This window comes from Salvelinus namaycush, chromosome 21, assembly GCF_016432855.1.
Source record: "Salvelinus namaycush isolate Seneca chromosome 21, SaNama_1.0, whole genome shotgun sequence".
Taxonomy (NCBI): Eukaryota; Metazoa; Chordata; class Actinopteri; order Salmoniformes; family Salmonidae; genus Salvelinus; species Salvelinus namaycush.
Window position 1 is genome coordinate 21,270,588 of NC_052327.1, and position 23,169 is coordinate 21,293,756.

Below are 23,169 nucleotides of genomic sequence, written 5' to 3' on the forward strand. Positions count from 1 at the left end.
CCTGTTTACTTATGGCCGTATACAGCTCATTGAGTGCGGTCTTAGTGCCAGCATCGGTTTGTGGTGGTATGTAGACAGCTACAAAAATTACAGATAAAACCTCTCTTGGTAAATAGTGTGGTCTACAGCTTATCATGAGATACTCTACCTCAGGCGAGCAAAAACTTGAGACTTCCTTAGATTTTGTGTTCCAGCTGTTGTTTACAAATATACATAGCCCGCCACCCCTTGTCTTACCGGAGGCTGCTGTTCTATACTGCCGAAAAAGCTTAAATCCCACCAGCTGTATGTTATTCCTGTCGTCGTTCTACCATGACTCTGTGAAACACAAGATATTGCAGTTTTTAAATGTCCCGTTGGTAGGATATATACGTGATAGTAGTTATTTATTTTATTATCGATTGATTGATTGTACGTTGGCTAATAGGACCGATGGTAAAGGTAGATTACCCTCTCAGCGACGGATCCTAACAAGGCACCCGGATCTTCGTTCACGATACCTCTGTCTCTTTCTCATGCAAATTACGGGGATGAGGGCCTTGTTGGGCATCTGAAGTAAATCCTTCCCATCCGACTCGTTGAAGAAAAAGTATTCCTCCAGTATGGGGTGAGTAATCGCTGTCCTGATATCTAGAAGCTCTTTTCGGTCTTAAGACAGAAACATTATGTACAAAATAACTTACAAATAACGCGAAAAAACATACACAATAGCACAATTCGTTACTAGATCGTAAAACGGCAGACATCTCCTTTGGCGCCATTGCAATGTCCCAAGTCATTTAATCTCAGCAGATACAGAAGGGTTCCTGGAGCTGGTGTCCTTCTGGCCAGTAAAAGCCATGTTGCAGCAAAACATTTTTTATATTAATGCTAAACCCAATTATCATTTGGGTCTGTAAAATCAAAGTACAGCATGTGTAAACGCAGCACTCGTTAGCATATGATTGTTTGATCCTCATTAGGAGCACAAGGCCTCCTAAAGCAGTTCAACTAATTGTAATAATGTCATAGGCCTACATATGCAGAGAAGTAACTCATTCAGCTTTCTCCTCACGCTACAGAGGGGTGTAGTCATACAGCCTAAGCTCCTGTATCTTTAATGTGACTGTGATGTGATACTGTGGAATCACAAGAGTTCAAACATGGACGCTTTGTTTCCAATAAGTCTATAACACCATCAATTGGAGTATTTCTAATGATTTATGTCTGTATAAAGGAATCTGACCTGCCTACATGCCTTCCTACATTCATCCAGGCATCAGACTAGATGGCAAAATAATGTGAAAATAGCCCCTACAAAGACTAAAAACTATTCAACTAAAACATTTAAAAAATTCACAAATCTTAGTGAATTGGTTTTGTTGAACAAAACTGGTGAGGCCCACAGTAATCTGAACACACTATACCAGGTGGCAGCTCTCATTTTGTCCAATCCACACACACACACACACACACACACACACACACACACACACACACACACACACACACACACACACACACACACACACACACACACACACACACACACACACACACACACACACACACACACACACACACACACACACACATTCCCCCAGTCTGATCCGACTGGACTGCTGCCCCTGGTAACTAGCCACTGATTTTCATATCATCCAAATACAGAAAAAACATTGGCAGAGGAAGGAAGCTTAATGCAAATATCTTTGTTTTCCAACCTCTAAATTGAGCCTGGTGGGATAAACTGCACTGATGCAATGAGGACCCAATCATCAATTGAGATTAGTGGAGTTCTTGGGGATGGCTAGAGCTATGACACATTATATACAGTCATTTTCATCCAGTGACTTCCCCTCAGTGCTAAAAGCCCTCAGAAAATGGAGTGAAATGACAGTGATTAATGTGTTGCTAACGTCCTCAGCTGAGCATCTCTACAGAGAACTGGGGTAGACTAACCAATAACGTGTGTGTGGGGAAATGATGAGCCGGAAATCATGGAAATAATGAGCCGCCAGTTGGCCCTCAGAACGTTCTGAGGCAGGCAGTGACCCAAACTCAAAATGGAAACAGGAGGCCACTTTAGTCCACCTTTTACCAATCAGCTCAAACACGTCAGCCAATCTGCTGCTGTTGCCCCTCCCCTCCCCTCCCCTCTCCTCATCCCTCACTGCCAATCCCTAACAAGTGATCCATGCCTTCGATAACATCTTAAAAAGAGCAGGGTGACATACAGGAAAGTGGCTATACACTACCATAACAGATGATAAATACCACATCCACTTGAGAGGGGAAAGCTTGAGAGCGGATGAGTCATGAAAGCACATTTGACATCCGTGAGAGGCAGGAGAACTCACACCCACCGCCACTGACGATCCAGGCACCATGTGACACCTGCACACATGGAGAGGGCATGTTGAAATACAGTATGTCTGGCTGACTGGCTGGCTGTGACTGACTGACTGACTGGCTGGCTTGCTGGCTGGCCTGGAGTATGTGATTGATAATCACCCTGGGCTGAGGCTGGCTCATAAGTCACTGCAGTGATTGAAGGTGCCGTCCCAAAGTGAGGGTGCTTTTAAATGATTGATTGCACTCTGGACTAACAAGAGGATCTAGTCAGCACTGTAGAGGCTTAGGCATGATTGACGGCTCCCGTCGCTGCAACCCCCCCCCCCCCCCCCCCTCCCCCTCCCCCCTACACACCAACGTGACCCCCACTCCATTAGCTAACATTGTGAATATGCCAGCAGCATTTACTCTTGACAGTGCAGTTACTGTAGTCAGCCTCTGTGAAGGTGAGCATAGAGCAGGGATCATCAACTAGATTCAGCCGAGGGACGATTTTATTCTTGAACGGATGTTTGGGGGGCCGGAACATAATTACTAATAATTTGTAGCCTGCAAATGAAAAAGCCCAAACAGATATAATATTTGACTAAAATAGAATAATTTCAAGCCTTGCTTACATTTGTATACAATCAAGGTTCTCTCTATTATGCGTGGGAATACTTGGGAACAGACTTCCAAAATAAAAATGACTTGGAACTGATGTCCTGGTGTTTTTCCAGTCTTTTCTGACCCTGGCATAGAGAATCAGAAGATGTCTCATTATCAGTACTAATGCATCACTATTCAAAGGCCACCTGAGCCCTAAAAGCTCACCGGGTACAGTAACACATGCAGATGCACATACACACCACCACACACATGCACCCACACACACATGCACATACACACACACACGGTATCTGCAGTTGGTAACATATACAATATAAACGATAGAGATGTAGAATGCTCAAGAACTGCCTTCGATTAACCTATAGGCTGTGCTTTGATTCACATCTAAATGGAAGTACCACAGACATAGTCATTGGAATATCACAGTATATTTTATGAGTGGTGTTATGAGGGCTTTGTTGTTAAGAAACTCTTCTTTCCAGCTCTTTGTTCTTTAACGTGTTTTTAAGCAGGCATCGCCTTTGTTCCCCTGCCCCGCAGTCGTCTCAATGTTGCCTCTAAAGGGGCGCGTTGAAGGAGGGGTATTTCTCCCCTCAAAGGGATTAAGCTACTTTGAAAGGGTTATCTTGAGGCTTGAAAGGAAGGGAGCAGTCTGAGGAAAATAAGAGGTATGTGTCTGAGTTATGATGAAAGAATGTTGAGAGGATAAAACAACAGGGAGGGATTACTATGATCAGGGGAGGAAGAGCCGATATGTGACTAATAATGGACAGACTGGCAATGGATAAGACCAGGGAACTCTCTCCGTCCTCTCCTGGGCAAGCATCATTGGGCGATTCCACGCCAGCAGGAGCAGATTATCCTGGCAAATCTCACATAGAAACTTCATTGGGAGGAAGGGTGTTTTAAATGCTTTATACATTTGTATCACAAACCATTTGTGAGAAAATCATGATGAAAGTGGCCATTTTATGCGCTTTTTAGACCTGTTCAGACCCTATGATCTGTGAAACGTACATGATACAGACAACATCTTGTTGTCATTATACTCCTTATAGGGTTTTTAACATATGGAGTATGATTCTGAAACACAACATGTTCACATTAATATATTCAACATTAAAGATATTAATATAATATCTCAAAACCACCATTTTTGATGTTGTTCATTTTAAGACATATTGTTTGGAACAATACAGTATATTCCACAAGTACATACCATTTCCAGTGGGCTCTCTGCAAATTTTGAAGTTATGATACATTTTATGGGCACCACCAACACAGTGAATGGGAAAATGCATTTAAAGGGAACTCTCACTGCTGGTGATTTGCTGAATGTGCAATCTTAAAGGAGGGCTGTGATTGGTTAATGACCTATAATGTCAATTTATATGTATAAAATGGGTCATATCATTAAAAGTACGAGAGAACCCACTCTGGAAATATGATGTGTTTGAAGAGTATATTGTTACAAATAATATGTCTAAAAATAAGCTAATTGCCAGAACAATCTGATACCCCAAATTCCGGTCCCGCTTGCATGGAATCGCCCCATAGCATTGTGTTGAAAAATCCCCTTCAGAACACAACAGGAAATATGGTAGTGTTTCATAAAGCCCAAAAAGTCTTGAGCAGTTTTCATAGTACCGCTGTTCTTTTTATGCAGTGCATTCAACACACCAGCATACACCAGCAGCATTTCATACAAACTGATAGAAATTCAAGATACGACAGCTCTGTATATTTAGCGGCAGATAAGTAATTTGGTGTTCTGAAGCACTGACCCCTCCGCCTCACTCAGAGCACAGGGGCTGAGGATGACACACATTAGGACAAAAACCATCTACCCTACTCTCCACCTCCCCTCCACTCATATAAGACAAGCATGGCATGTCTGTCAATACAGCGGACAGAAATAACCCTGGCCTCATGAATAGATGAATAATTCAACAGGGGTCTGCCCTCTCTGTACAAAGGCACCCCTAGGAGGGGATAGGCAGCCGCCTGGGAGGGGCTGCGAGGGGCGGCAGGGAGAGGTGAGCTGGGATCTGGGATCACTATCCTCCCTTCAGACTCTCTATGTGCAGACATGAGACATGTTTCCATTTCCTCAGTGCCTATTCTCAACATAGTGGAACCTCAGACGTTCAGGTTAGTCAAGATCTATGACAAGGAAACAGCCCACACACAACAGCCCACACACAACATTACAATCATAATTCATAGAGATTTACAATTGCAGCAATACTTTTTCCTAGATATGTGCGGTAGCACCATATCATTTCTAGAAACTAAACAAATTATAAGTAGATGCCCTGAAACAGGACCAGTTTATTACTAATCTTCCATTTTAACATAAAACATGGCGGTGTGTGTACAGCTGTAAGATCTTCATTTGATCACTCTTTTGTTGCATCGCAGGAAGTGCAGATGAGCTTCGTGATTTACATAAATTCACTGAAAACCCACACTAACAGTATTTGACTTTTCTTGTAGCCTAACTTTGGCCAGCTAATAGCCTAACCACCATTCAAGCAACATTATGGTTTAAACATTCAAATCCTGTTGCTTATTTTGCTGTGACAATATAGGTCAAATTAAAATCCTACATACATTATGTATGTGGCAGCCCATCTAAGGGGGCGCAAAGTACATGAAGATGGGTGGGGGGTGGTCTGGAGGGGGGCTAGGCCCCCTGTCTGTAAATTGGAGAACAGCTTTTTCCTGCAATCTGGAGCCATAATCATTATGCTTAAATATATGTAAAAAATAAAAAAATAAAAAATAAAAAAAGTTGAGCTGTCTGTATCCTCATGACTGGTGGTGCTTTAAAGACAGTAAATATGCTTCTCTGCATCTCTGCTAAAATCTGGGTAAAATATTTAAAGGAATGTGAGTCTTATTCATTACATTTTGTAATTGCTTGCTTTTTCTAAAGTCTACCAACCTTGCCAGCCGGCATGCCAGTTAAGATAGACAAGCTAACTACTCTAACTTGATTGATAGCCTGAAATGGCATCTTGGTAGCTAGTTATGAGGTTGGGAACCTATCTGGGCTAGCTAAAGTCAGCTTCATAAAATGTCTAGGTGGCTAGTAGTATTACTGTGCCCCCTATGTGCCCCCTATGGGCATGATGCCACTGTGCTGGATGATCCTTTTACTTTGAAGAATTTAATTAGGTAGAGGGTTAGATAGATCTGCAGGGATAGTATAGCACTGAGCAGGGAGAACCTCTCTTAAGGGTATTGGTACAGTGTGTGCACTGCAGAAAGGGAAGGGGGGGTGGCTTTGTGAATTTGTGTGCTGACTGAGAATGAGGGCAGGAGCAGTGCTGAATCCTCCATCCTCTCTCTCAATAGACCTACTATCAGCATACCTTCCTCTGGAGTATGTAAAAGAGCTTTTTCCACCAGGCAGGCGCAGCCATGATCATGGCTTGAATTCAATCTCTACACTACCACAGCCCTGCAATGTATGCCGCTGCTGCTTCTGCTTCCGCTGCCCACACATTTCTCATTGCAAAATGTATTGACAGACGGTACTGTTAGGTCTGGTATTCAGCATCCACTGGGAAGTGGTAATGAACACTGATCACACAATGTCCAAAACCCTCAGTGGGTAAGACGCAGAAAGAGAACCATGGCACGGTTTGAATAGACAATCTTTGTAGGTGTCACCTATTTTATCACCAGTTTCTGGATCTGCATACTAGAATTTGATATGGTTATCATACTAAAAACAATATTACAAAAATAGTATACATGCACTAACACATGCAAACATAAGCAGGCAGGCATACACCACACACACGTACACCAGTGACGGTCGATGCCATTTAAGATTAGGGAGTATTATATATTTTTTATGAGCATGGCCTTATTTATATTACATGATATTGGATGTCTGTCATTCATATTCCATTCACCCAGCTCAATGTAACATTGATAGGTAGGTCCCTCCCCGTTTTGTTCTGTTTGCTTACGTTTAAGAAATGTTTTGCAACAGAATCGGAGGTATGAATACACCCCTGAACACCCGCACACACAATTCACTTTCATAGCAGCCACATACAGCATATGCTACCTGTCCTCCTCACCCTTTCCCTTCGCTTGTGGACTTCAGTGCATAACTGCCAACCGCTAACCGCTACACAGCCGACATCGTTGTCACCATATTAATGGTATAGTCAACAAATTAGAACTAACGCATTAGTAACCCCCCACAATCCAACCCATGTGTACAATCACGCAGTACAGTGTACAGCAAGCAGTTTAGCAGTTACACTGGCAGACTCCGGTAAAATAATAATAATATAAATAAAATACAAATTAATTTGAAGAATTGCAGTGTTGCATAGCCATAGCCAGCTAGCTAACATCAATATCATTCCTCCCTGTTTGAGTCAGGTTGTTCAGTATGCTAAATTAGCTGCATTTTCTTTGAAGAAATACATTTGTTAAAATAATTTGTTGTTCAAATAATCTTTCTCTCTCTTTGAGTCAACTACTCAACAAATGTTATGTACTGCAGTGCTAGCAAGCTGTAGCGTGTCATAATTACTTTGTAAGTCTATGAAAGGGGGTGAGAACCATGAGCCTCCTAGGTTTTGTATTGAAGTCAATGCGCCCAGATGAGGACGGAAAATAGCTGTCCTCCGGCTAAACCATGGTGCTACCCTAGAGGGTGCTGTTGAGGCTACTGTAGCACTTCATTGCAAATAAGTGTATTTTAATGAGTTATTTGGTGACATGTTAATATATTTAGTATTGTTTTACCTAAAAGGATGTTTTATGAAAATCATTAGGATGATCCTCCCCTTCCTCCACTGACACACACAGTTTAGTAAAATATCTAAGAAATCAGCATAATCTGATACTAGAGTGTTTTCAACAAAGTTCTACTACCATCTGGATTAGCCCCTTATCCAAACATGAACACCTTTCCAGGTGATTTTTGAAGCTGAGATCCGCATTAGGGGAAACAGCGCTACTGGCCGGAGAAGAGGAGCTCCAGCGTAGTGTTAAAAGAAATCATTGTACATACTCTGCTGTTCTGTCACACGTTCAATGATGTCTGACGGAAATAAAGCAGTATTCGTTATTTGAAGTAACGTCTTTGTTGTTGTAATATCGCAAAAGGACTTGGCAGTTTCACCGCTACGGATGCCAACGTCAAATTATTGGTGACTTTTTTTTGCAATTTGGTGAAGCCTTAAGGGGTTTGGGGCACTGGGTGCTCTCCCTTTCCTATGAATAGGCCAATAGAAAGGTGTGATTACATCATAACCTCCATTTTCTCATGTATTGCTTTATCGGTCAGTCACACATCCAGACTCTGCTCAGCCAAATAGATTTTAATGCACTTTGAACTGATCACACATTTGATAAGATATTAGTCTACAGATGGTGCCTCTACTTGGTGAAACCTGTTACAGGGGAATGGAGGAAAGCTATACAAAACGTAATAGGAAATCCTTTCATTTGCATACATTAACAGTCATATAGAATAATGAGAACCTAGTGTAATGTTGCTTGTGCTGTGGCTGTTATTGCATTATAATGACTCACAGTCTGAAATATAATCACTACTCTTAAATGTAATATATTGTATTTTTTAGGTTTGAAACACTTAAAAAGTCATTTAAATTGCAATCCAATTAGGCCTACCAGTCTCAAACATCCCATTGGGTGACACAGTTGTAATTATTTGGGAAACGGTAACCGTACAGCGCTCTCAGAGTTTCCAAAGCAATTACGAATTAATTAAAACAAGATATCCCGACGAATTTGTGATGAGTGAACTTGAACTAAATATTCATTGTTGATGTGCTGCACCCATATCAATTTTAAAACCTTAATTAAGGTAAATTACTGTTAAATAATTCTAAATCATCACTTAATGACTTGACATGCCAGTACAATTGGAAGAAGTAAAAAATACCTTGGGTAAATCACTCTACAAACAGACAACAGAGTTATGAATATTGTAAAGACAAAACGCAGACTCGCAAAGGAGAGCAACTGCACAAAGACCTTTCAAACTTTTCAAAGCAGGGAAACAGAAGTACAGAAGTACAGAACGGCTTGCTGATTGTCGACAGTGACACCAGCTGTGGTCACACATACAGCACATTAAGGTCCTTTTGAAAGAGAGGTAAAGTAGCTAAATTAAATTAGACAAATCTAAAGAAAACACGGTAACACTTTACTTGACACCCAGCGTCATAACATGTTATGACACGGTCATAACCATGTCATAATGTGCTATAACAGCTGACATAACTTGTCATAACCTGTTATACTATGGTCATAACACTGTCATGACACATACAGTATATTTACACTTGTTGTGACACGTTTTTGAGTTATTTTATGGTTGTTTATGACACCTACATAAGAGTGTAAAAACCTGCAAAACCTGCCACGGTAGTTATTTTATGGCTGGTTATGACACCTATAAAACAGTGTCAAAACCCACAAAACCTACCACACAAGGCAAAACATTTCATTACAACATAACCTGAGTGACAACAGTATGTTTATGTTATATTTTTTATTGACCATGTAAAATGATCATTGTAATTGCACACACATTGATGTCAGACATTAATCTACCCCAATGCTCTGCTGTGGATGACTGGGAAGAATGCAGGAACAGATTTCAGGAGCAGGACAACACACCCTCTTTTGACTGATAACTGATATAAGGGCATGTACGTGATAGGCCTATCTGGCATATATGATGGTCATAATACTTCTTGACAATGTCATAAAGTGTTATTTTCTTAGTCCAAGTAAAGTGACACAGGGTGGTCATAACGCTTCTTGAAAATGTCATAAAGTATATTTTCTTAGCATAAGTAAAGTGACACAGGGTGGTCATAATGCTTATTGACAGTGTTATGACCATATTACGACAGGTTATGACAAGTTATGTCAGTTGTTATTTAAGTGATAATGCCCGATAAGCGGGTGTTTGGAGGATATATTGGCACGGGTGTTGTTAGGCCCGAGACTTCGTCTGGTACCAGCAAACCGTGCCAATATATCCTCCTGGCATTATCACTTTTATACAACGGGTTAACAAAATATTCAAATAATGATTGACATATTTTCATTAAAAACTTTATTTTGATTAATTTATTCATACTATTTCATCCTTCCACGAGATATAGTCCCGACACAAATCTAGGATTGCTACCAAAGCCGGCTGGTCATTTGTTCTATCAGTTTGGTTGCTAGAGACGCGACCCCGTCGTTAAGTCTTTTTGTTCGGTATCTATGGATGCGACCCAGTCGTTTGTTCTAAAAGTTCTATTGCCATACTGGCTGGCAATGTTCTTATCCCTTGCTTGCCAGCTAGCCAACTACAGCTAACTTACAGTCACGTCAAATGTCAAAAAGAATAGAACAGTTGCTGCATTTGCATTTGTTTAAGCTGTTTTCTAGTGACATTTATTTGGATACATCCATAACAAAGAGCTAATGAGGCACAACTTCGCCTGGTATAGAAAATGTGCTCTCTCATCAGGACACTGTTGTCATTAAAACCCATGTCACATCGGACACTGTTGTCATTAAAACCCATGTCATGTCGGTTGCTAGAGACGGTATCTATAGAAAATGTGTTCTCTCGTTAGGACACTGTTGTTCAGAGGAGCTAGCCAACAACACAGCTAATACAATCACTTCATACACTGAGGCTTTAAAGACTGCAAACTAACTGCACTTCGTTTCATTTGACCTTTTTTCATTTGACATTTCTTTGAATATTTCCATAAAAATGATGCCAGCTGATTCATGATTTCGACTGTCTGAGAAACGCTGCTTGTCTGTCTCGTCCCGACCCCTACACGTTCATTACTATAAGATAGCTGGAGATCGAATTTGAATATTGAAACAATGTTGCAAATGTCGGAGAGACAGACAGCAAGGTTTATACAAATCTCCGCTGTTGAAAACAAAATGTTACTCTAAAAGAAATGTGAGGTAATGTCTAGATGCTTTTTATAGTGGAGATCAAGTTTATAAATTGCCTGGCTGAGCTGATGAGACGGTGGATTGCGCAGTCAGATGGAACAGAGTAAATAGGTATTTTAACGTCATAGATTTAGCCGGTGGTAACTTGTGGAACAGACACCGGCTGAAATGTGCTTTTAACCAATCAGCATTCAGGATTAAACCCACCCGTTGTACAAGACATATTATAAACTGGGTGGTTCGAGCCCTGAATGCTGATTGGCGGACAGCCATGGTATATTAGACCGTATAACACGGGTATGACAAAACATTTATTTTTACTGCTCTATTTACATTGGTAACCAGTTTATAATAGCAATAAGGCACCTTGGGGGTTTGTGGTATATGGACAATATACCACGGCTAAGGGCTGTGTCCAGGCACTCCGCAATGCGTTGTGCGTAAGAACAGCTCTTAGCCGTGGTATATTGGCCATATACCACACCCCCTCGTGCCTTATTGCTTAATTATAGCATGATTATAACGTGTCATGACAATGGGTGTCACGTAAAGTGTTACCGAAAACACAAGTTTGCATTTAAATGTTAGCAAACAACACAGGAAATGCTGTGGTCTGGCTAACAGTACCAGACAGGTCATTTTGTAGGCTGAGAGTGGCCTAAAAAAGCTGAACAACCACCACAGTACATTAGTCTAAGACTGCTACTACAACAGCAAATGCACTGAACAGGAAATAGTGAGACTAATTGACAGGAATAAACAGTGAAGCAAATCAGAGAAAATGTAAATAGTAAATAAACCGATGTACTGAGGACAACTCTTTGAATCATATCTCAAAGTATATTAGATGTGTATTCTCATCACTGAAATACCACAATTATTATGTTAATAAGAACAAATAAGATACCTACTTGGTAAAGAAGTGTTTGCTATTATTCACTAGATTTCTGTTTGATGTGTGCCTCACTCTCCTTCCTGTTTAGATAAGAGGGTTGGAGAGAGTGGTCAAGGGGCGGGGAAGGGGCTGGTGAAGGAGCTCTTTATTCATGCAGAGGACAAGAAGCTTCTCCAGACTCATTAAAACCCATGTCACGTTGTCTGGGAACACTCTCCACTCACTACACCCACACCCTCTGTGTGGCCTTTACTTTCCGGGCCCCAGTCTCGCCTGAGAGAGAGAAGCGTCGCTCTGCTCGCCAGCGCCAGCCAATGCATGGTTGTTTACACCATATAGAAGGTGAAGCAACAAGGAAGGCTGTCGTGACTGTTCTAGCTGTACACAGATCTGCTCTAGCTGTACACAGATCTGCTCTAGCTGTACACAGATCTGCTCTAGCTGTACACAGATCTGCTCTAGCTGTACACAGATCTGTTCTAGCTGTACACAGATCTGCTCTAGCTGTACACAGATCTGTTCTAGCTGTACACAGATCTGTTCTAGCTGTACACAGATCTGTTCTAGCTGTACACAGATCTGTTCTAGCTGTACACAGATCTGCTCTAGCTGTACACAGATCTGCTCTAGCTGTACACAGATCTGTTCTAGCTGTACGCAGATCTGTTCTAGCTGTACACAGATCTGTTCTAGCTGTACACAGATCTGCTCTAGCTGTACACAGATCTGTTCTAGCTGTACACAGATCTGTTCTAGCTGTACACAGATCTGTTCTAGCTGTACACAGATCTGTTCTAGCTGTACACAGATCTGTTCTAGCTGTACACAGATCTGCTCTAGCTGTACGCAGATCTGTTCTAGCTGTACACAGATCTGTTCTAGCTGTACACAGATCTGTTCTAGCTGTACACAGATCTGTTCTAGCTGTACACAGATCTGCTCTAGCTGTACACAGATCTGTTCTAGCTGTACACAGATCTGTTCTAGCTGTACACAGATCTGCTCTAGCTGTACGCAGATCTGTTCTAGCTGTACACAGATCTAGTAGGCTGCCCTGCTGATTTGTCAAGGCACTGGTTACATTTTAATACGGCCAGGGGAACTTTGGAGTTGGATCAATAGAAACTAACTCACCAGAAGGACTTCCTGGTCTCATTCTGTCATGGTGAGATAGCTGTTTACGTGCTCCTAATATCAGCTGAGCAATGAGACATCCCATCCTTGGACCTTAGCCATTCTCTTGACCACCAGCCCAAAATGGTTTCAATAAAATAAATGGAGGTCAAGACACCAGTCTGATAGCTAGAAAACTTTTCATTAACAAGAACAACAGCTTAGCAGCCTCCTTTAGAACTGAGGATGGGGATAAACACTGAAATATATGTTCTATAACAATAGTGGGGGAAAACAGTGCATACCTTTATTATATTCATATCATTTTGTTTATGGCTATCAAACCGCAGGGAAAACTGTTATACTACTACAAGTATATTTCCTTTCCCAAACATTGAAATAAAATGTCAGGGACTCTCGATTAGACTTCAACCTACAGTAATATGCCCTAACATGTGTCTCAAAGTAGCAGTTACATCTCAATCTATACCAGCAGCCCACAAATGTATAGCTAAAGCAACTCCAGTATTCCTAAGAGAGAGACAAGGCCTCCTTGGAAGCCCCCCCCCCCCCCCCCCACCAGAATGTGAAGTACAAAGTGAAAGTAAGGAACAAGTAGAAGGTGTGAGCTGAACAGGTGCCTCCTGCCTCCTGAGATATTCCACTGGCACTTGCTGCATATCAATGACCGTTACAGAGCCTCGGGGCTGTCTGCACAGATATCCACCCAGCACAGCACAGCACAGGCACCGCCACCTTACTGCTTCAGGTTCAAACAGACGCCGTAAGACAGCAGCCGCCATTGATCTTCGCAAACTCTAAAGGTTCCATCATAAAGTGCTTTAATACGTTTGGGAGGTCACTTCATAAGGATACTTTTTACATACATAAAACATACACCATTGGAACTGCCCTAACTGCTGCAGTGTCCTGGAAAGTGTCCTTTTTCCTACCTCTGCATAGTGTTGAAATATACAGGTCAGTGAGGAGGTCATTTCAGTGATGTGTTCAGGCATCTTTAGAACCATAGGTCTGGGGATAGCATGCAGAATGAAGGCTGTGCCACCGTAAATCTGCCAGCTGCCAACTAAACCAAGAAATGAACTGCTCAGGATCATCCACTGTGCTCTACAGTCTATCCGGCGCTTCATTGGCCCTGCAATGAATAAAATATAAGCAAGAACCAGGAGAGAGAGAAGGGGGGGCAGGGAGAGGGGGAGAGAGAGAGAGGGAGGAGAGGGGGGGGGGGTATTGGGATGGACTAAAACTGAAACTGAAACCTCGGGGAAAAAATAAATTACCTTATTCATACAAATGATTGAAACATTGTAACAATCACCACAACACTTTTTCTGAGAATTAGATCACAAGTGTTCAGTATCATTGTTATTGCATTAGATTCCCATATAATCATTTTCTATTAGGAACCAGAGAGACGAAAGTGCATCCAGACTTCTAATTTGTTTTCCCCCCCAGACAAGTCACATGAACAACATATTACTAAAGCTGTCACATGATGAAATACTGGAAATATATAGTGTATGTCTCCATAAAAACAATCAGTGAGTGACAGCAGAAGATATACAGTGTTTTGGGGGGAGAGAAAGGGTGGATTGATCAATATTTCAAAGCGGTCTGGAGACATTGTTTGAAAGGCAGGCTGAGGCTCCTCACAGAGAGAAGCCACTGTTTGTAGATGGCTCAATGGCAGAGAGGAGTGCCAGTATTGTTACCCACTCATCTACAGTGAAACAAGAATTGGATAAGGCCAGATTTAACCAACCAACCAAAGATTGTAAATCTTTAGTTTGACGAACATGAAGGTACATTCCATCTCTGAGGACAAAAATACATTGATAAAGCCCTACAGTGTCTTGTACAAAAATATCCATTATGACACTGATCTTCCCTAGTGTTACAGTAGGTAGTTAATTTAATCTCCATAATTTTATTCATAGTCTTTACACCTCCAGCCACAGGAACTGGTAACGTAGGAGCCAGTAACATATACAAGAAAAGGTCTCAGTCGAAGACAAGGGGCTGGCAGAGCATTTTGTGATTTGCTCATCATCTCAGCAGGGGAGTTAGTTGTCTGGCACATACACACACACACACACACACACACACACAGTCTTTTAGTGCTATTTATATATACTGAAAAAAGATATAAACGCATCATGCAAAGTGTTGGTCCCATGATTCATGAGCTGAAATAAAAGATCCCAGACATTTTCCATACACAAAAAGCTTATTTATCTCTAATGTTGTTTACATCCCTGTTAGTGAGCATTTCTCATTTGCCAAGATAATCCATCTACCTGACAGGTGTGGCATATCAAGAAGCTGATTAAACAGCATGATCATTACACAGGTGCACCTTGTGCTGGGGACTACACAATGTCACAGATGTCTCAAGTTTTGAGGGAGCTTTCAATTGGCATACTGACTGCAGGATTGTCCACCAGGACTGTTGCCAGAGAATTGAATGTTCATTTCTCTACCGTAAGGCGTCTACAACGTGTTTTATAGAATTTGGCAGTATGTCCAACCGGTCTCACAACCGCAGACCACATTTAACCACACCAGCCCAGGAACTCCACATCCAGCTTCTTTACCTGCAGGATCGTCTGATACCAGCCACCAAGACAGCTGATGAAACTGAGGAGTATTTCTGTCTGTAATAAAGCTATTTTGTGGGGAAGAACTCATTCTGATTGGCTGGGCCTTGCTCCACAGTGCGTGGGCCAGTCTCCCAAGTGGGTGGGCATAAGCCCTCCCAGGCCGACCTATGGCTGCGCCCCTGCCCAGTCTTGTGAAATCCATAGATTAGGGCCTAATGAATTTAGTTCAATTGACTGATTTCCTTCTACGAACTGCAACTCAGTAAAATTGTTGAAATTTTTGCATGTTGCGTTTATATTTTTGTTCAGTATAGATGCTGCTAATTCAAACTCTATACTATATTATACAGCAATGTGTTTAAGCCATCAGATGCAATGTCACAGACTGTATGTGCATTCATTCTTTACAATAGATCAATTAAGAGTCCAGTCATTGCTCATGTTCTCCACACCAGGGAATGCACATACCAATGAGGTCAGAGAGTTAAACGAGACTGACATTGATCATCTTAATAAACAGGCAGGAATGTAAAAACAATGAAACGGGGACTCAATGCATGCATTCCGTGTATTGAGAGACGAATGGTTGCAAGAATTGACCCAGGGACTCAATACAGTGCATATGCATTCCGTGAATTGAGAGAATAATAGTTGCAAAAGTTCAGTAAGCATGATGTACAGAAGCACTGTTGCACATGACCTGTCCATCTATTACAGTGAACATCGTGTTCTGAACAATTTCATATAAATGGATATTCCCAACTGGGAAACACGTTGGAGGAGAAAGGATCTCAAAGATCAATACCATATAACATAATGTACACCCTAACAATTTCTTCCCCCAAAACATCACACAAACAAAAATATTGTTTCCGATGAAATTGATTTGTTGGACCTTGACAGTGTCAGTTGTCACATAAACACGTACAGACATACAGTACATGGGTCTATAATATAAGACTATCACTGCAATTGATCTGTGCCATTATCTATTTCATAAACAGGGTTGCCCTCTGCATAATGCACATTAGGGGTCACACACACGGGTGGTACCACGAAGGGGACAGTAGCATAATGGCCCTAGTCAAATACATAATGCCTTTTCAGTAGGGGTGGACAACAAGACAAGAGGGAGTATGCTTTCTGTTATAAATTTCAAAAGGGGACAACGGTCGCTAATGTTATTGGAAATCATAATGAATAATATGAAAGGTCAGTCATGCATGCAGGTATATTTCCATCCCAGTAGTAATGGTGACCAAAAAGCTTTTCAATCCCTCAAGGTCATCAGTGGGGTCGTTGGACTGACCGCTCACTATCCTAGTTGGAAAACACCAAATACAGCAACTGTTTCAACCCCAACATGAATGGACAAACTAAGTTGTCTTAAAATCATCACATTTTATTTACTGAAGGCTATGCTACAGTATATAACCAACCTATAGTACTTGATGGGGTGTTTTCATGTTTACCCAATGTCACAAAAGGATTAGAAGCATGCCACATTCATCATAGCATTATGTTTAGTGTTTTTATATCATGTGGTTCTTAAACACAAAATTGATTGGACTACCTATGCTTTATCTCTCTCAGTCATCCAGGAAGTGGCTTTGCCACCTCAATGCACATTATGCTATTCACACCGTGTGCTGCTGCTATACCATGGAAAAGCTAAACGCCTCCAGATCCAAAACATTTGAAGTACGCTGTGATTTCTGACTTGATCTTGTCAACTGACAAAGTGACATTTGATGGAGTACTCGGTTGGGTTTCTGCATGACTGGCAAGGTTCCGCCTGTGAGTTAGCTCCAGCTAGGATCACTGTGAGGCCAATCCTTAGAGAACAGCTCAGGATCATAGATAGCCTAGCAGTAACTATAGATCTGAAAGCAAAGCTGAAGCTCAAGATGTTTGTATGCCATTTGATGACAGTTGATTTCCTAGATCCAGCTCTCAGATCTCGTGAAGCGGACCTCAGCAGAGAGACGCCAGGTTGGTTTAAAGATCTGTCCACAGAGATACGAACCAGTCAGGGTCCACAGTTATACTTGAGCAGAAATAACACACCTGGCGGTCACTTAACATGTGAGTTGATAAATTATGATAAATAATTAACAATAGATGATGAACCATCTCTAAGCCATAAAGCATGATAAACCATATTTTCACCAGGTAAGGGGTGGGCATGGGTCCACTGGTACACTCTGCCTTAAAGGGACCTTACACAGATTACACTTCCACAACAGCAATCATAAAATATGCACTCCAAAATGGCAGTCACCTCCTCCTCTTTCTCACATATACTGTATGCCTCAATCATTTTGAATTCTGTTGAATAAAGATGTGTGAAAACACTTTGACAGTCCTTCCATCTGTCAGTCTGTACACAGATGTACTCCATGTACTGTACTCTGTACTCAACTGTGTCGTTAATGAGCTCTGGTTTAAAAGAGGTGCTCCATCTTCCTCTGAGGCAGAGCAGGGGGTGTGGGAGGAGTGAGGCCACTCACAGATGTAGCCTCCTTTTCATAGCTTCCCCACATTTTGGTGAACATGTGCAGGCTAACTCCCACTCTCTTAGGTGCAAGCTTTCTGAGAGACCGTGGAGAGATAGCAAATAGCTCAACATACACTACAGGACCAAAAGTATGTACACACCTGCTCGTTGAACATCTCATTCCAAAATCATGGGCATTAATATGGAGCTGGTCCCCCCTTTACTGCTATAACAACCTCCATTCTTCTGGAAAGCTTTTCCACTAGATGTTGGAACATTGCTGCGGGGACTTGCTTCCATTCAGCCACAAGAGCATTAGTGACGTTGGGCACTGATGTTGGGCGATTAGGCCAGGCACGCAGTCCAATGTATCCCAAAGTTGTTCGATGGGGTTGAGGTCAGGGCACTGTGCAGGCCAGTCAAGTTCTTCCACACCAATCTCAACAAACCATTTCTGTATGGACCTCGCTTTGTGCATGCGGGCATTGTCATGATAAAACAGGAAAGGGCCTTCCCCAAACTGTTCCTACAAATTTGGAAGCACAGAATTGTCTAGAATGTCATTGAATGCTGTTGCATTAAGATTTCCCTTCACTGGAACTAAGGGGCCTAACCCGAACCATGAAAAACAGCCCCAGACCATTATTCCTCCTCCACCAAACTTTACAGTTGGCATTATGCATTGGGGCAGGTAGCGCGCTCCTGGCATCCGCCAAACCCAGATTCATCCATCGGACTGCCAGATAGAGAAGCGTGGTTCATCACTTCAGAGAATGAATTTCCACTGCTCCAGAGTCCAATGGCAGCTTTACACCACTCCAGCCGACGCTTGGCATTGCGCATGGTGATCTTAGGCTTCTGTGCGGCTGCTCAGCCATGGAAACCCCTTTCATGAAGCTCCCGACAAACATGTATTATGCAGACGTTGCTTCCAGAGGCAGTTTGGAACTCGGTAGTGAGTGTTTCAAGTGGGGACAGACGATTTTTACGCAATACTCGCTCAGCACTCGGCGGTTCCGTTCTGTGAGCTTGTGTGGCCTACCACTTCGCGGCTGAGCCGTTGTTCCTCTTAGACGTTTCCACTTCACAATAACAGCACTTACAGTTGACTGGGGCAGCTCCATTAGGGCAGACATTTGATGAACTGACTTGTTGGAAAGATGGCATCCTATGACAGTGCCACGTTGAAAGTCACTGAACTCTTCAGTAAGGCCATTCTACTGCCAATGCTTGTCTATGGAGATCACATGGCTGTGTACTCGATTTTATACACTTGTCAGCAATGGGTGTGGCTGAAATAGCCAAATCCACTAATTTTAAGGGGTGTCCAAATACTTTTGTATATATAGTGTATATAACGCTCAAGTAATCTTTCAAGCCATCAATATAGTAGGCTAGTGGTATTCGGTTAAAATAAGCTGACCACAGCCTCTGAATTCCAGGATTTAAAAAAAATGCCCAGAAAACTGGCTTCTACAGAGATTGGCCTTACTAAGTACAGAGAAAATACCATTATCCTAATGGATACTCTTGATGAAAACAAATAGTCTCTTCTTAGGGTACTAAATAGACAAAGTATACACAGAGGAAAAATATGAGGTGAGGTAAACTGACAGATAATCACACACACACACACGCACACACACAACCTTGAGCAGGAGTAATGAAAGGAAATAGGAAATATAACATTTTTGAGACTGCACAAAAAGCGCTATGTGTTGCCATTTGGATTGGCAGCAGATGTGCTTTCCCTATAATTACTGATAGCACTGTGATAGGAAGGACTTTGTCTTAAAAGAGCAGCACAAATTGAATGCCAACAGTATGTCTATGACAGCAAAAGGCCAAAACCGTGTCTTTGCACCTCCTCTATAGGGAACAGGGTGACTGCAATTCATACGAATATATGGCTATATCATGCATCCAGCTGTTGTATTGTGAACGTGAACATTGAAGACTGGTCAAAGAGTGAGGCTGCTCGAGTCTTAAAACAAATGTGCCTCTCAAAGAGAATAATTTCCTCCTCATTGTCTATGCAGCGAAACAACCCAGCCTAATCCATTTCAAACACACTTGGTTTTAGAGAAATGTCCATAAGGATTAGCTTTTTCAAACATGCTCCAGTAAGCCTAACGAAGAAGAAAGATTGGTCACACAGAGCACTCCAAACAGAGTATGACATTACCATGCCCCTGGATGATACCCCTCATGCTGCATACTAGCCTGCCATTTTCAGGAGGAAATAATACTGCCAACAATGTAATCCATTAAAGCCCAGGCCTACTGCCTGTCAGAAGCAGAAACTCAGACATAATAACATGGCATCTATGATGTTTTGGTGCAATATGACATTTAAAGCATTACATACATAAGCCTACACTTGGATTCAATTGAAGTTGAATAAAATCCTATATTTGAGGTATGCTGCATCATTGGACAATCACAATACACACACCCTTCCAAAGACATCTTTGTGAATATTCTGTTACACAATTCCCGACATAATTGTTGAATTTTAGAAATTTGAACATCTGTGCCATGAGACAAATGTAGCTATAATTGAGGCCGATAGCTTTCACATTTACAATTAGTTCAAGGTCATGGTATATTCAAGGAAATCCTTAGGTCTACTCTTATATCGCATCGGTGTTAACAATCTATCGTGTATGTGCAGGAACAACTTCTGCATTTCACTAGTGCAGATTCTCTTCACGCCTACACGGTTGGCTCCCAACCCAAGTTAGTGTGTGGGAGCTGTCCAGTGATACGGGGTGCTGAATGACTCCTACACACGTAACAGCAGAAGCCATAAGAAGTGGCTCTTTGCGACAGCGCTCAGCAGAAATCACGCCATGAAAAGAGAATAATGAATTCCAACATTCTGATAAAGCTGGTAGCCTACATAAAATAACGTTTGCAATCGTGTCGCTCTATCGAATGCCCAAGAGTTGTCATCTCTGTAAAATAACAACCAGCAGCCCCTCTAGTGGCCTTGTAGGAGATGTGAAGTAAGCAAGCACACTAAAATGATTGCACCTACAAAGTCAAGACAATCTGACTGGTGCTTGTATGCTTGTTGTATAGTGTGCTTAGCGATTTATAACCAGGTGGCATTGTTAGAATTATATCGTTGTAATTATGCATGTGTTTGACCCACAAATGGGGTCTACATCCTAAGCACTTAGCAAAACATCACTTCTCAGGCTATGGAAATTGAGTGGATTCAGTGCAAAGCAAAGAGGTTGTCATGGCACCCTCGTCCTTGGCAAATCTCATCAAAGAATCATTAATGAATTGGGGTTTTGTTCAACCAAAATATTCTCTTCAGCTTGCGATGTAACGGCCCGGATCCAAAATCTCTCCATATATTGATATTGATTATATTGTTTCTTTCGTTTCTCAAACTACTATTCTTCTGTTTTCTTTTCGAATCATTTAGAGGTGAATACAAACGGGTGAAATCCAAATTCACCATGCTGTGAGGAAGAGTCCTAAATGGCTTAAAATTGCAGCTGAAAGAGCTAGGAGCGGTGGGGGAGATGGTTCTTCTCCAGAACGAATGGCATTTTATTTATAAAACAAAAGCCTTATAAAGGGAAGTATGGCAACCGTGTCCGTGCTCTATTTTTACGAACACATTACTTATAGAGTCCAAAAATACTTTCCATTGGGAATAAATGAGGGGAAACCTTCTGTCAAGGACATTTTACTCTTCCCAACAGGCTTAAATAGCCTTTTTATGTTATCAATATGCGGGTACTTCATCAGAATAGCCACTGATATGAGTGAGTGACATGGTTCAAAAAAATAGGAACATCAAACCTGGCTGATAACACAAACTTGACAGGGTGGCAACCAAATCTAAATAACGACGATTATTTAGAGGTAGCGTAATTGTACTGTGCGGACTAAAATGTTAAATTATTTTATGATCAAGTAGCCTTATAATAAAACATGACACGGCTACACATTGAGAGCAGATCGAAATAAATCTCTCTCTTTCTATCTCTTGGTTTAAACATTTCACTAAGTACAGACCACCTTTTCAGACGTTTGCAAACGTTATCAATTCTTTGAGTCGCTGACATGAATGCAAAACAGTTAGAAAAGAGGCAAACGCGGATCTCTTGAGTATTAGCCGGTATTTGGGGTATATGAGGGCCAATGCACCAACAGGTCTATTTGTACAATTACATTGAATTCGATTTTTTTATATCTCATTTTACTTGTGGCTGGAGGACAAGCTTTGCAGGGTTACTGGCTATAACGCTAACGACGTCGTGTGAAAGGGATTTCTAGATACAAAATGTGTTAGACTCAGCTGAATCTCTGACCAGTTAGACACAGGTTTGCAGTCTTGAATATATCACCTAAGGAGGTGCGGCGAGAGTAAAACAAATAAAATACGGGGACAGTTGTGGTTCACATGGGCTCAACATGTGATGCACGATAGCCCACAGTGGGCAGACATACTTACATTGAGGTGATGTTCTTGAACAGATCTTCGATGCTGTTATTTCCATTGTTCCCAGTATCTTGCAGTGCAAGCAGAGGAAAGAATTTCCCATTGTCAGACTTATTGCAATAGATCTCAGTTGGAGAGCAGCTGCAGGTTGGCGGGCAGTCCAGCATATTGCTCAAGTAGTCCTGAAAGATGCTCAAAAGAAACAATACCCTCCACCAGCAAATTCGTGGTGGAATAAAAAATAAATCCATGATTGAAAGTTTTGGGGGATAATATCCTTGAGCGTTTCTGAATCTCCTAACCGGAGCCCGTCTGACTGCAATTGTGTGGTGTGTGCGCGCGGGCGAGTGAATGTATGGAGGTATGTCAAATTGATACAATTGCGGTAATGTCCATCTATTTTATAGACGAGAACGAAGAATAGTAAAAAAAATACTCCGTCAAATTAGAAATGGTTCAAGAATCTACTCCAGGCTTGTCCTCCTCTCTAGGCTGCATGGTATAGGTTACCCTGGCTGTATTCAGGCTGCCGTTAGCTGTTAGTTCCAGGTTATTTTAGCACCGCTCCAAGACAGATGGATAGCGCATTGGAAACAGTGACGGGAGAGAGAGCAAGGTCCATGCTCCAAGCATCAAGTCCCACCTACTGGGCAGAAAG

At 41.8% G+C, this 23,169-nt stretch overlaps 1 protein-coding gene across 3 annotated transcripts in view; it reads right to left on the reverse strand.

Annotated features, from left to right (window-relative positions):
* Positions 1–22,762, reverse strand: part of ntrk3a (neurotrophic tyrosine kinase, receptor, type 3a) — a 240,888-nt gene extending 218,126 nt beyond the window's left edge. For all 3 annotated transcript variants that reach the window (XM_039018080.1, XM_039018077.1, XM_039018079.1), the window contains exon 1: positions 22,524–22,762. In XM_039018080.1, coding sequence (XP_038874008.1) covers positions 22,524–22,762 — 239 coding nt within the window. The remainder of the gene's footprint in view (positions 1–22,523) is intronic.
* Positions 22,763–23,169: the final 407 nt, after the last annotated feature.